Raw genomic sequence first — 13684 nt, forward strand, 5'->3', positions numbered from 1 at the left:
CCATCCCTTCTTTTTTTCCATGCTCTTTCTCTGTTTTTTTTACTGCCACGATTGAAAATTGAGTCATAACTTCCTGATGGCACTGTTTAAAGGTCACCTCCCCTCTGACCCCTCCTCTTCTCTCTCTCTCTCTCTCTCTCTGTGTTACTCGCCTCCTTTCCTCCTCTCCCTTTTGGGAGGCCCCTCATCCCACACACCCAGCACTGCATTCCACAGACGGTGGGACCACCTTCAAACGCTGCACATGCACCACTGGCAGCGGCACGCAGGGCGACTGAGCCCCGGCCTCAGCTGCCACCAAGCCTCAGCACTAGGCTCAAGTCCTCCCAAGCAAGGCTTTGATTGGAGAAGAAATTGCAATGTCGCAGTAACAGCGTTTCCGTGATGACAAGGAAAAACAACTGTAGCTCTGAAAGAGCAGAATGATAACAGTACTGTATTAGTCACTTTCATTCTGCTGAAACCAGCTCCATGTAAGCCTCACACCAGAGTTGGGCCTCATGTCTGTGCTGGGAGGGTGGCAGCTGTGATAGTGGGGTGCAGGCCTAAGAGCACCTATTCGTTTGACACTCAAATCCTTAAGGTCTCTAGTACACTGACCCAGCTCCAGTTTCACCCTCCCAAGGCTCACTAATGTTCTTGTCCATGGTCACGTACCACAACATGCAAAATGTACAGTGCTATAATGAACTGTCAATTAGTCCAGAAGGTGGCAGACACAAATTGAAAGGATTCCAATCTTGACTATTTTCCTACTAAAGCAAACGTTTATCTTTGAAAAGATCATGAAGCTTTTTGTATTTTGGGAAAAGCTGCTATATATATATATATATATATATATATATATATATATATATATATATATATATATATAGTATTGTTGATATCAACATTACTCAACTTTAATTGTGTTCATCACAATGTAACTGCAATAACTGCTTTATTTTTGGCCACCTGGGGGAAGCAGACTCAGTTTAGTGCTTCTCTGTTGGTTCATAAATGCAGAGACGTCGTCACATTGTTCTAACATTGTCATTTCACACATTCTAACTGGAGCCACTTTAAAGGTTATCTTGCTCCCAAATATTTTGTGAGTAAACCTTATAAAAAGGCACCAGTAGCCATTCCCAGTCATCAGAGGTTCAAAGTAACTACATTTACTCGAGTGTAGTAGCTCGTCGGACTCTGTCTCTATTCCACTGAAATTCAGAGGGAAATATTGTACTTTTACTACATTTATCTGACTTTTGTAATAACAAGTTACTATGCATGTTAAGACTGTACATTTGCAACAGATAAACTCAAACATATGTAGCTATAGTGTAAACTATCCAAGAGTGAATTAAGTCATAACAGTTAGTTCCACCTTAACTTCATTTCACTTCTGAATACGGTATACAATATTTTTGTGAGAAAGAAATTAGTCCTCTAAAAGTCAACAATGTACTGGATGTTTTATTTACATCTTAAACAATTAGAACATCGTATAATGCAGTATCTTGGAATACATTTTGCAAAAATCCTTACTACTGAGGACTATAATATCTATATATTTGAACAGACCTGAGCAAAATTCAGAGCAGTACATGTATACTTGATATCTGACCTGTATCAGAGACATGCGGACATCCTCTTGTCAGGTCCCATAACCGACTCTGCTGAGTTTCCTCTGGGACTGATCCTGGGTCAGTGGTGGCACTGGGTTGCACTCGACCGCAACAGCTTCTCACCTGAAGCACAGAGAACATACAGATTGTATACAAAGTGAAATTATAAGCCCAACAAAGATCAAGATAGCGGTGCAATTTACAGATGAGCTCAAGAAATATATAAGCACACAGAATCACAGACAGGGTAGGGTGACCATCAAGCCATTCACACAAGTCCAAGGAAGTAAGCGACTTCCCATTCTGATCAAATATAAAATAGCACATGACTACTGTACACCAAGCCAATGTTTGTAAAAAATAATTAAAGAATTTTGGTGACAGGAGATTTAGAATAAAACAATTCAGTCAAGCAATATCTTGACAACATATTACACATACAATATCACCACATAAGTCCTGGGTTGTTAAATTATTGTCTATCTAGCACACCAATAGAAGGTATTTGGTTTAGGAAATTTGAGGAACCTACATCCTACAGTTATCAGAGAACGGTCCTTTTGGCTGGGCTCCATTGTTAGTCTCCAGTCCTGCCCGCCTGCTGTGATTATCAACTCACACATCTGGATAGACTTAGTCAAGGAATCCTATAAAGACCCTAATGGGGTCTTCTAACATTTTTGAAGACTGATTAAGAGCCGCTTCAGATCTTGTTCAGATCAGTGCGCTCCATCTGTAATATATTAATATATAAGTCACTGAATTGGTTATCTACGTTAGGCCTACTTGCCCTTTTTCAGCGTAATGGGGGTTTGGGGGTTCAGGGGACACTTGCATGCTTTCTTAGTAATATGCAAGGCAGCTGATTATTTGCTGATGGGGAGGGTCAAAAAGTTAAATAAACATGAAGGGCTGCTCCATCACTGTGGAAAACCAGTTGTTTCTGTACCATGAAAACAATCCCGGCTTCCTTAACATGAGGATGCTTAAAAACTAAAATGTGTTCCTTCAACAAATGTATTTTCAAAGATCATTTGTAACCTTTTTTAATCATAAGGTGTCAAGTTCCTTTTAGTCTTGCTAATCAATAAGTGCATTCCACTATCTGGGGTCCCGCCAGCTTGAAAGGCAAATTTACACCTCGGATTATATTAGCTGTTAGAGCCAGCTCAAAGTCTGGCGAAGTAGCAAGCAGGCCTCGCTTTTAAAGACGGTTTGGCTTCGGTGTGACCTTTATGTTTTATGGGGGAGACTAACACCATGAAAGACATTTGTTACAAATTAGGCTTCCGAGTGCCGTAAAGTTGACACCTGCCACTTCAAACCATTCCAAAAAGAGGACGGCCATTGATAACCGACAAGAAAGAAAATGCTAAATGAATACACATTCATTAGCACGGCGAGCTAACTAGCGGTAATTTCCAACTGCTCAAACCACGACAGAGTAACGTTACTTTCAGGCCCTCAGGGTGAGCCACAACGTAGCCTAATATACAGGCCCTCAAGGTGAGCCACAACGTAGCCTAATATACAGGCCCTCAAGGTGAGCCACAACGTAGCCTAATATACAGGCCCTCAAGGTGAGCCACAACGTAGCCTAATATACAGGCCCTCAAGGTGAGCCACAACGTAGCCTAATATACAGGCCCTCAAGGTGAGCCACAACGTAACCTAATATACAGGCCCCCAAGGTGAGCCACAACGTAGCCTCATATACAGGCCCTCAAGGTGAGCCACAACGTAGCCTAATATACAGGCCCTTAAGGTGAGCCACAACGTAGCCTAATATACAGGCCCCCCAAGGTGAGCCATGACGTAAGTTAGCCTAATATGTTGGCTTGTGTGCTCCATGAACTATTCAGCTGGGAACAGCGATAGCACAAAAATGGCATGCACACTTAATTTGTAACAATTCTGACAAGAATTGAACAACCCATCAACTATCACAAGCCTTTGTCAAAAAAAAAAAAGACAGCGTTCAGGTATAACTTACCTTTGCACCTTCGCGCTGTGACAAAAAACCTGCATGGCCAATAGGAACGAGGCAGGCAGCCAGACGCGGAAGTAAAAATGTAGGAAAATGTAATCACATTGTTGTCAAATTCAGTCATTTTCAGTCAGCATTCAAGAATTTAATTGAATTCAACATTGTTTTCTTTATGTTTCAACACATAAAATCAAGTATAACAATATATCTCCCCACAGGAATGTCCAGAAGCTGTCTTTTTGTGGATGGATCATTTTAATGTTTTGTTCACCTTTGATTGGAGTAAATACATTTAGGTTTGGACTTTGTGTCTTATAGTTGATGGTAGGGTATTTTGTCACTGACCTTTTTAACTATAGTGGAATCTATATATGTTTGGAAAACATTAGCTGCACAAAGTACTCAAAAAATGACAATGGCAGATAAATGATACTTCATGCACAGACCCAGTGTGCTCTAGTGTTATTGTGCAGGTCTGTTACCAATACGATACATTCAAGTTCATGAAGTGAGTCACAAAAATAACTATAAACCATATTTACGACCAGGTATTGTTGATATCAACATTACTCAACTTTAATTGTGTTCATCACAATGTAACGTCGCTTTGAACCTGCAATAACTGCTTTATTTTTGGCCACCTGGGGGAAGTAGACTCTGCTTAGTGCTTCTCTGTCGGTTCATAAATGCAGAGACGTCGTCACATTGTTCTAACATTGTCATTTCACACATTCTAACTGGAGCCACTTTGATGTTATCTTTCCCCCAAATAATTTGTGAGTAAACCTTATAAAAGGCACCAGTAGCCATTCCCAGTCATCAGAGGTTCAAAGTAACTACATTTACTCGAGTGTAGTAGCTCGTCGGACTCTGCCTCTATTCCACTGCAATTCAGAAGGAAATATTGTACTTTTACATTTATCTGACTTTTGTAGTTACAAGTTAATATACATGTTAAGACTGTACATTTGCAACAGATAAGCTCAAACATATGTAATTATAGTGTAAACTACCCAAGAGTGAATTAAGTCAATTAAGTTTCACCTTAACTTTCACATTAAAATGTATCAGACACCTTGATGTTTCAGGAACAATACAATAAATATAACACTTTTGACACCTGCATACATTTTACTGGCAACACTTTTACTTCAGTTAGATTTTTTTGAAAGTAAGACTATTACTTGTGACAGAGTATTTTATTTTACATTGTAGTAGTGCATTTAAGTAAATAATCTGATCATATTGCTTATCTCCCCACTGCCAGCTATTGATATAAAACAATTATTGCTTGCTGTTTTTGAGGTGTCGGTTCAAACGGGAGGTGTATGTACTACAGTATGGTAAAAATCAAAAAGGGACACGTATTGATTCAGTAAGGGGCAGTGCATTTTATTTTTCAATACGGGATTGACAGCCCTAAAGTGCCATTAGGAGTCCCTCGAATGGCAAAGCGGCCAATACCGTCGTTTGACCACCTGGTGTCGACAAAGTTGACGTTGCTTTACTATTACTGTTGCCTTTAGGTGCTTCTCGTGATGTCGTATTTCTGGGTTTAAAGGTATGTGAGTCGGGGATTATTTTTAAAAGCATGTGCTGTGGATTGTTTTAGATTGCTATTATTGATCAAATGGGGAACAGTAGTACGACGAATGTATGTTGTTTTAAATACTGCTGTGTGTAAAGCTATCTCCTTCAAATTACTTCTCTGCCAACATGTTCGCAAAAACCTTCAGACCCTTTTTCAATTCTATGATTTCAGGTGTGTCACTGTAGCAAGTAAAAACAAAGAGACCGCTCTCACTGTACTATTTGACACATCATTCGTTGCCGACCCCAATGTTTTGATATTTCCGACAGTCTTTGGAGTAACCATAAGTCCGGATATGACCGCTTAACCACAGGAACCAAACTTTAGCTAGTAACGTTAGCTGTATCTGTAGCATAACAGCTCCGCTATCGGAATTCAAAACAAAAGCAGTCGGAAGCACGTTATCTTGTTCATCGTTGATTTCGACGTTAATATGAAGCTGCAGGCATAATTTATAAACAAAGGTAAAAGTCTGAGTTTTATTCTTGCATATGTGGAAAGGATTATTTTGGGGGTAACGTGTTAATGTTACCGCTAACCTTAAAGTTAACGTTATTTAGCCAAATTGTTTTTAGCTAGCAGTAACAGTGCAATTTATTAAACCTCACTGTTTTCCTTCATTGTGACATAATCCGTACTGCTGTGGACATTAAACGTCCATCTTTGTATATTTAGATGCGATAGAAGCACCTGGTTACATATATTTTAGTATGACGTTTTTAATCGTAGCCCACTAAACGTTACAGTGGCAGGAGCAGAGTTGATGAATTGTCATATTCATATTCACACACATATGGAATCTTAAGGAACCGGATGAAACAGTAAACTAGCTAGCGCTAAATGTCCCCGTCGTAGTCCACACAGTTTGGACTCGCTTAACGTTACTAGTAAGAATGAAGTGTCGTGAGTATCGAAGTGACAGGTTGAACACGTTGCCACCCACATCCCCCTTTGTTATCAACATAACATCTAGCATGACACCGTCTCCCTGACTGTCGATCATTTACCTTTCAGTGTTGAGGAATGGTCTGACTGCAGCAGTACCAGTAAAGATGCACAGCCGTCTGCAGGAGTTGAAGAAGGAAGAGGAGACTCTCCTTAAAATCAAAGTCATGCTACAAGACCAGCTGAACAGGTTGAAGGTGAGTGAGTTCACAGAGTGTGCCTGTGTTTGTGTGTGGTACCTGTGGTTTACATATTATGTATTAACTCTGTTTCAGTTTGAAGAAGGGGCCTTGAAATCGATCATTAGTGCTCAAACAGAAGAAGGAGCCTCTCAACGATCTTCCCCAGAAACTGAGGTGAAGCACTGCCACAGAGAACATAAGAGACAACCCTGCTCATGATCTGTCATATTAAGATATTCTCAGTAATAGTTTTGCTTGTGTTTGTTGATTAATTCACACTTAAGCTGGCTTGTTGAAATTGAAGATCGGATGTAACACGACTATTACTCTACATTATTGCACCGTTTTGCTTTGGTGGTACTGTTTCCAGGCCGGCATAACATCATTATATTTAAATTTCTACACATAATCCAGGTAACACTAAATAATAACCTTAAAATAGGAAATTGATCAACATGCATTAATCGGATTATTTTAAAATATAGTAGGACCAAGATATATAAAGCCATGTAATGTTTAATCCCATAACTTAATCTGATTCTTCCTGTGTTTGCAAAAAGCATTGACTAAAGCATGTTGGGACTGCTTTTGTTTTGAGCCTTCCAAGGAAGCTTGTTAGTGTCATTCAATGATTGAGATATTTAATTACATAAATAATTGTATTTATACTTTGTTTACTATTGTTTTTTCTACACAGTTGTAATATTCTTCAGGAACTCTGAATCCTAAACGCTTCTCATTTCTTATACACTATCATTCCAAAACTAAAACACAAAACATGATCATGATTGATCGGTATCTAAAACATGTCTGCATGTGTTGACGGTTTTAGACACAAATTACTAATTCTTTTTAAGGCAATTAAATGTGTCAGGAGCTAGAACGAGTCATGTGATGCGTATTGTTTGCAAAGAGTCATCAAAAAACTACTCCAACCAGACGTGCACTCCCATTTTGACTTGAGCTTTGTTTTATCATAAAAATGTAATGGTGCCCAGATAATTGTTAAATAACTAATTGTGAAAATTAGCAGCATAATAATTTACTATGGATGTTTCTTGTTCTCATAAGATTTCCTTCTTTTTAAGATTTAATTTAATGTTTATTATTTGTTCTCTTTGTTTCAGGTTCATATTAACCTTGACGATGAGAGCGAGATCAATCAAACCAAACTGCTACTGAATGCTGCTGTAGATTTTGATATGGAGGAGGAAGATGAGGAGGAGGAGGATGAAGAGGAGGATGATGATGAAGAAGATGACAATGTGCTCGAGTTTGTGCCTGAGGAGGATGAGGAGGAGGATAATTACTGAGATTCTCAGTTTTTCATGGGGCCTCAATATTTGCACCACTGAAGAAGAACCACATGTAAACGGACATCTGTTGATTTGTTTACCCGTTTATCACATATGGAGTTTAATTTATTTGAATGGAGTGAGTTACACTTACAGTTTAACATTGCCCTCTCCTGTGCGTGATTCGAAGCTCGTCATCCACAACATACCATGTTAGAATTCATGTGTCAAATTTTGTGAGAAATGTCTCACTGAAATGCAGTAAGACAGTGTTATTAGGTGCCTATAGCTTACTAGACATATTTCATTTTGAGGATTAGCATTACAATGTATGGCTGGGCCATATAAGAAGATAGTGTGTATGTATGAGATGATAATTGTAAGCACAAAATAAAATGTTTTGCATAGCGTTCATCTGATTGATCTGACGTCTCTTGCGAAGTACACTTCTAGTTTTATGCCAATATGCGTTCCAAAAATACAGTTGTGTTTTTCCAGATGTGATGAATGTTTACTTTTGGGCAATAAGGACACATCTTATTTTCTATTAAGGTAATGCCTATATACAATTGTCCTAACCTGACCCAGGCGAATGTGTAATGCAGTGCAAACACTTTCTACCAGCAAACCATTCAGCATTTTCTAAACAGCTAAAACAATACAGTGAGCCTCACAATAAGGCCGGCTTTCACTCTGACAGCAGGGGCCGCTCTGGAGAAGGGCGGTGCGACAACAGGCAACATACAATAGAGATTGCACCAATAGAGATATTCAGCTTTCTACATTCTCTGCTGTTCCAGGAGAACTCCCATTCACCCAGGGACTAGAGCTCAGCACACACACCTGCTGCAAATGAATTCTTCTGAAGGCACGCAGGTAATCGGACATCATATACCGGACCTCGTTATTCAAATGTTATGGAGTGATGGTTATGGATTGTGCACTAGTAATTTAAAAGATAATTTGCAGTCGGAATACTTAAACAAAAAAAGCTTAAGTGAGAAATGATATATCTAAATAAAACGGAAACAGGACTGTATAACAATAAATATTCATAAATCTTAGGAATTCTTTAGACTTTTTAGATTATGTCTCATACATCCATAGATTTCAAATTCCCAAAATGTATCATAATGCAATGTCTTACATTTTGCATTATCTGACAAAACATGTATCACACTGATTGCAGGATTATTAGTCAATAAACCTGGAATGTGATATACTCCTGAGTGGCAATGTAAGAAATAGCATTCATTTCCATATAATTGTATGGTATAATACTAGAATTGTCAAATTGTCATATTGACTTTAAGCCAACACGTGTTAAAAAGGTTCATCCAATGTCATGTGATTGTGCACTGTGAATATATATCACCCTCTCTGACATTAACTTTGCTTACAGAGGTGAAACCGTAGTTTGTATGGGATCTGTCTGCCTCAGCAAGATGAGCTCACACGCCATTGAGTTTGAAAAGGGGTATTTGGCTCTGCATTAGGTATGCAGGACCCCCGTCGGCCATCATATTGGATGCTTTCACACTGTTTTGTATGGGAGCCCATTTCCATGATAAAAAAATGAAGATCCTGTAAGTCACTTAACTATCTCATAATTTCGATTTAATATCATGAGATACTAAGTCATAATTATAGATACTAAGTCATAATTATGAGGTACTATCTCATAATTATGACTAACAAGATCTTCATTTTTTCATCACAGCGGCAGAAATGGGCTTCTATAGTTTGATGACAGTGACTATATTAACACATTTCCCTGTCACTAATGTAGATTTTTATTATTTTTTTAAGAAAAGAAAAGAAAGGTGTAATCATGTGTTTGTCTTAGATATAACAAAATGCATTTTCCAGACCAATCTTGTTATTGTGATGAAGAGGTGATGCTGAATGGTTCTCCTCTGTGTGCAAACGACAGTAAGGGACTGGAGCAGAACCAGACAGTGACTGTGCTGCAGGCTCAGGAGTACCATGCTGCCCCGCTGTGCACTCAGTGTGTGTCATGTGTTTGTGTTGGTGCTGTGTCTGTCTTCGGCTGAGGACTTCGACTGGACAAAGAACAGCCACAGCTCCTTCTATTATGGCACTTTTCCAGCTGGTAAACTGAAATTGCTCTTGTGCTCAGTGGCAGTACATTTGAATGATTTGGTGGTATTTAAGAGCTGGTCAAGTGGTTGTTGCCATTTATGTATTTATTAGGATTTTCGTGGGGTGCCGGCAGTTCAGCCTATCAAACAGAAGGAGCCTGGGACAAAGATGGAAAAGGACTGAGCATCTGGGACGTGTTCAGTCATAAGAAAGGCAAAATCCAACAAAATGACACCGGGGATTCCTCCTGTGAGGGCTACCACAAAGTCAAGGTGGGGTTTCCCGGTGTGATGTGTCCGAGAGATATAGAGAGAACAGAGGGGTAATCAATAAGTCATCTGAATATTTCACTCCATTGTGTGTGTGTTGTACAGGATGATGTTTCTCTGATGAAGGAGCTGAAGCTGAACCACTATCGCTTCTCCATTTCCTGGCCTAGACTCATCCCCACTGGCATAAAGTGTAAGTAACTGCTGTTAATTAAAGCCTTTTGCACCTGAACTTGCATATATATTTATTTGTCAACAGCTTAAACTATCAACACTTAATTACCATTTGCAGCTGACCATATAAATGAAAAAGGAATACAGTACTATGATGAGCTGATTAACCATCTGCTGGAGAGCAAGATCACTCCGATTGTTACCCTGTATCACTGGGATCTTCCACAGGTTGGAATGCAAAACACTGATAATCTCTCATTTAAGACCTTTTGCATTACATCACTATTGTTCTCTACATAGTTAATATACTCTTTGCTTTTCTAGGTCTTACAAGAGAAATATGGTGGATGGCAGAATATAAGCATGGTCAATCATTTCAATGAATTTGCAAGCCTATGCTTTGAAAAATTTGGCAACCGAGTGAAGTACTGGAACACTTTCAACAATCCATGGGTAGGTTTTACATTTACATTTACATTCGTGCCTTGTAACATATGATTTAGCTTCATTATAGAGCTTGGATTCATATGTATCTACCTGTTATAAATACTCGTATTACACTAATACTCCATAATCTGCTAACCGGCTTCAGTCTGTAGCAGTTGAAGGCTATGAGACTGGTGAGCATGCTCCTGGAGTGAGGCTGAGAGGAACAGGGGCATACAGAGCTGCCCATCACATAATCAAGGTAGGACAACACATATATACTTATTTCAGTAATAAAAAACATTTATGTGCCACTTTAAACGGAAATGTAATTAATACTCATGATAGCAATCTTTTCATAGGCACATGCAAAAGTGTGGCACACTTATGATACACAATGGAGGGGCAAACAAAAAGGTAAACACGGTCAAACTCTTGAAAGTAACTTCATTCAACGTTGCCTCTCAACAGTACTGTCTGTCTTAGTGATGAGAGCTCTTGTCCACATCTGCAGGTCTGGTTGGCATCTCTCTGTCTGGGGATTGGGGGGAGCCGGTGGATATCAGCAACCAGAAAGATATTGAAGCAGCTGAGAGATACGTCCAGTTCTACCTGGGATGGTTTGCCACACCCATCTTTCATGGAGACTACCCTCAAGTGATGAAAGACTTCATCGGTAAGTTAAGTTGTAAACAGTTCATCTTGAAGTAGTATTGTTCTTTCTAATCACTCCTCATGTGTGCAGGGAGGAAGAGTAACCAACAAGGCCTCGGGACGTCCCGCCTGCCCACATTTTCCCCCCAAGAGAAGAGCTACATCAAGGGGACCTGTGACTTCCTCGGCCTCGGTCATTTCACCACCCGCTACATCACCCAAAAGAACAACCCATCAGTTCGTAGTAGCAGCAGCTACTTCACTGACCGTGACCTGGCTGAGCTGGTTGACCCGCGCTGGCCTGACCCCGGGTCTGAGTGGCTCTACTCTGTGCCTTGGGGTTTCAGACGCCTGCTCAATTTTGTCAAGGTGACTTATGAATACTGAATCATGCAGAACAGGCTTCTTGTGCATGGGAGCTGAAATCATCTTAGCACACTACAGCCCTGTTTAAATGACATAAAGGCAATTTATTGCATATTGATTTGTTCCCCGTCTAGTCTCAGTACGGAAACCCAATGATTTATGTGACGGAGAATGGAGTCTCTGAGAAGATGTTATGCACAGAGCTGTGTGACGACTGGAGGATACAGTATTATAAAGACTACATCAATGAGATGCTGAAAGGTGAATGAGCTCATACATGTATTGTTTGGTCATTTGGAGCAAATTTATTCAAAGTCCAATCCATTTCATGCGGTCAACTCCTTTTCTGTGGTGTCACTCAGCTATCAAAGATGGAGTCAATGTGAAGGGCTACACCGCATGGTCCCTGCTGGACAAGTTTGAGTGGGATGAAGGGTACTCCGAGAGGTTTGGCTTGTACTATGTGGACTTCAGGAACAAAAACAAGCCCCGCTATCCCAAAGCTTCGGTCCAGTTTTACAAACGCGTCATCAGCTCCAATGGATTTCCCAATCAGAGAGAGGTACAAGACATAACGTGGTCACTACCAAGTCCTCCCTCTAGACATGCCTCTAAAACATTAAGATGAATTGGTTCATGCTCTATTGTGTAACAAAGAAGTGATGATATGCGGTTGCATTGTAAATCCTTGCAGGTGGAGAACTGGAGGAGGAAGGCGGTTGAGACCTGTTCCTCGAGCAACCAGCTCCTAGCTGCAGGTCAGTTTAGGACATCCCGGTCCATGTTTATCAATGATCAGTGGTGAACAGCTAGCTGGGGTAAACAAATAAAGATTCTGACCTAAATATCAAAAATGTAAGATAGTTTTTAGTAAGATCAAGAATTGAATTAACATTGGTGTTGCTGGACCTCAGAAAAACACATTAACAAATTATTAGCTAAAAATAAAGATGGAAGTACACAATTAGCTAAATCTCTAGCAGCAAAATGTCTGAGATATCTTCTTTGTTTGCCCCCCCCCCAGCTAGAAGAAAATCCAAGGAACATGCAGAAATGCCAAAGGTTTGGCCAGTGCATGATGAAGTTTAGAACTTGAGGGTATACGTTGTCCATTAATGTCAGTGTTTTGTTGTTGTTGCTTTGTGCTGTATTCAAGTTGACTAACAGAATTAAGCTTCTGCAGTTTAACACTGAGAAATGCCAGCTTGTGTGCAACTGTGTCTTCATTTATCTGAAGTTGTACTAGTGTGCTTGAATGTAATTTACAAGCAGCTTTGACAAAAGCTCAGTAAGCAGAGCGCTTATCGGTGGACGTGTGCCCACAGGGTATTTCACAAAGCAGGATTGATTATATATGAAACAGTCTGATATATTGGAATTCCATTTAGAAATCAAAGCGTCAACGTGAGGTAAAGGAACATGATTTAGCCATGCCGGCTGATGCCTGGTGATAATAGATATTATTTCAGAAGATTTGATAAAACAATAAATCAAATGTATCTGGTGGTGAAAATGCTGCTTTATGAAATATTCCCCAGGAGCCGCATGCAGTTCTCAAAGGGTTAAAGTGTCGTTAATCAATTCTGAGTACTTTCTCCTTTTTTTTTTATTAGAGGAACAGCGGAGTTCTGCTGCCAATATTCTAAGACTTATACATGGTAAGGAATCACTCATGCTCACAATAAATCAGACAAAGGATGATTTGATTTAGGTGACAAATATTAACCCTTTGAGTGCTGTGCGTGAGCGTCATCACTCGCTTCATGAGCAGTGTCTGAACTATATAACAATGCTGGTGAGTTGTTAATGTATGTATGTGTGTGTGTGTGTGCGCTTTGCAGACCCTTTGACCAGCCACATGGAGATGGTAACTGAAATTGTTGTTCCCACTGTTTGCACACTCTCTATTTTGCTCAGTGCTGTCTTCCTTATGTTCCTGCTGCGGAGGCGGAACTAGACAGTGTGCATGTTTACCATCACAAACATCAATACACACACACACATATTTCAACTGAAATTTAAAAAGAGAATAAGTGACTTCATTTATTTGATGTGCATACAGTGTTGTAAGAAACATTGGTTTAG

At 39.8% G+C, this 13684-nt stretch overlaps 2 protein-coding genes across 2 annotated transcripts; both read left to right on the top strand.

The window, feature by feature from the left end:
• The first annotated feature begins 5488 nt into the window (after positions 1-5488).
• On the top strand, positions 5489-8019 carry snapc5 (small nuclear RNA activating complex, polypeptide 5). The gene is made up of 4 exons (XM_034535844.1): positions 5489-5649; positions 6200-6327; positions 6406-6486; positions 7440-8019. The coding sequence occupies exons 2-4, from the start codon at positions 6238-6240 to the stop codon at positions 7623-7625; spliced, it is 357 nt and encodes a 118-aa protein (XP_034391735.1). The 5' UTR covers positions 5489-5649; positions 6200-6237; the 3' UTR covers positions 7626-8019.
• Positions 8020-8438: 419 nt separating this feature from the next.
• On the top strand, positions 8439-13556 carry lctlb (lactase-like b). Its single transcript, XM_034535841.1, has 14 exons — positions 8439-8483; positions 9541-9720; positions 9822-9982; positions 10085-10172; positions 10272-10381; positions 10478-10606; positions 10746-10841; positions 10942-10996; positions 11094-11255; positions 11325-11602; positions 11734-11860; positions 11962-12161; positions 12294-12357; positions 13441-13556. The coding sequence occupies exons 2-14, from the start codon at positions 9594-9596 to the stop codon at positions 13554-13556; spliced, it is 1713 nt and encodes a 570-aa protein (XP_034391732.1). The 5' UTR covers positions 8439-8483; positions 9541-9593.
• The last annotated feature ends 128 nt before the right edge of the window (positions 13557-13684 follow it).

This window comes from Cyclopterus lumpus, chromosome 6 (assembly GCF_009769545.1).
Source record: "Cyclopterus lumpus isolate fCycLum1 chromosome 6, fCycLum1.pri, whole genome shotgun sequence".
NCBI classification, from domain to species: Eukaryota; Metazoa; Chordata; class Actinopteri; order Perciformes; family Cyclopteridae; genus Cyclopterus; species Cyclopterus lumpus.

Coding starts and splice junctions, on each gene's coding strand:
- snapc5 (XM_034535844.1), top strand. CDS start 6,238: ATGCACAGCCGTCTGCAGGAGTTGAAGAAGGAAGAGGAGACTCTCCTT. Junction 6,328..6,405: donor ACCAGCTGAACAGGTTGAAG/GTGAGTGAGTTC, acceptor ACTCTGTTTCAG/TTTGAAGAAGGGGCCTTGAA. Junction 6,487..7,439: donor GATCTTCCCCAGAAACTGAG/GTGAAGCACTGC, acceptor TCTTTGTTTCAG/GTTCATATTAACCTTGACGA.
- lctlb (XM_034535841.1), top strand. CDS start 9,594: ATGCTGCCCCGCTGTGCACTCAGTGTGTGTCATGTGTTTGTGTTGGTG. Junction 9,721..9,821: donor TTATGGCACTTTTCCAGCTG/GTAAACTGAAAT, acceptor TGTATTTATTAG/GATTTTCGTGGGGTGCCGGC. Junction 11,256..11,324: donor AGTGATGAAAGACTTCATCG/GTAAGTTAAGTT, acceptor TCATGTGTGCAG/GGAGGAAGAGTAACCAACAA.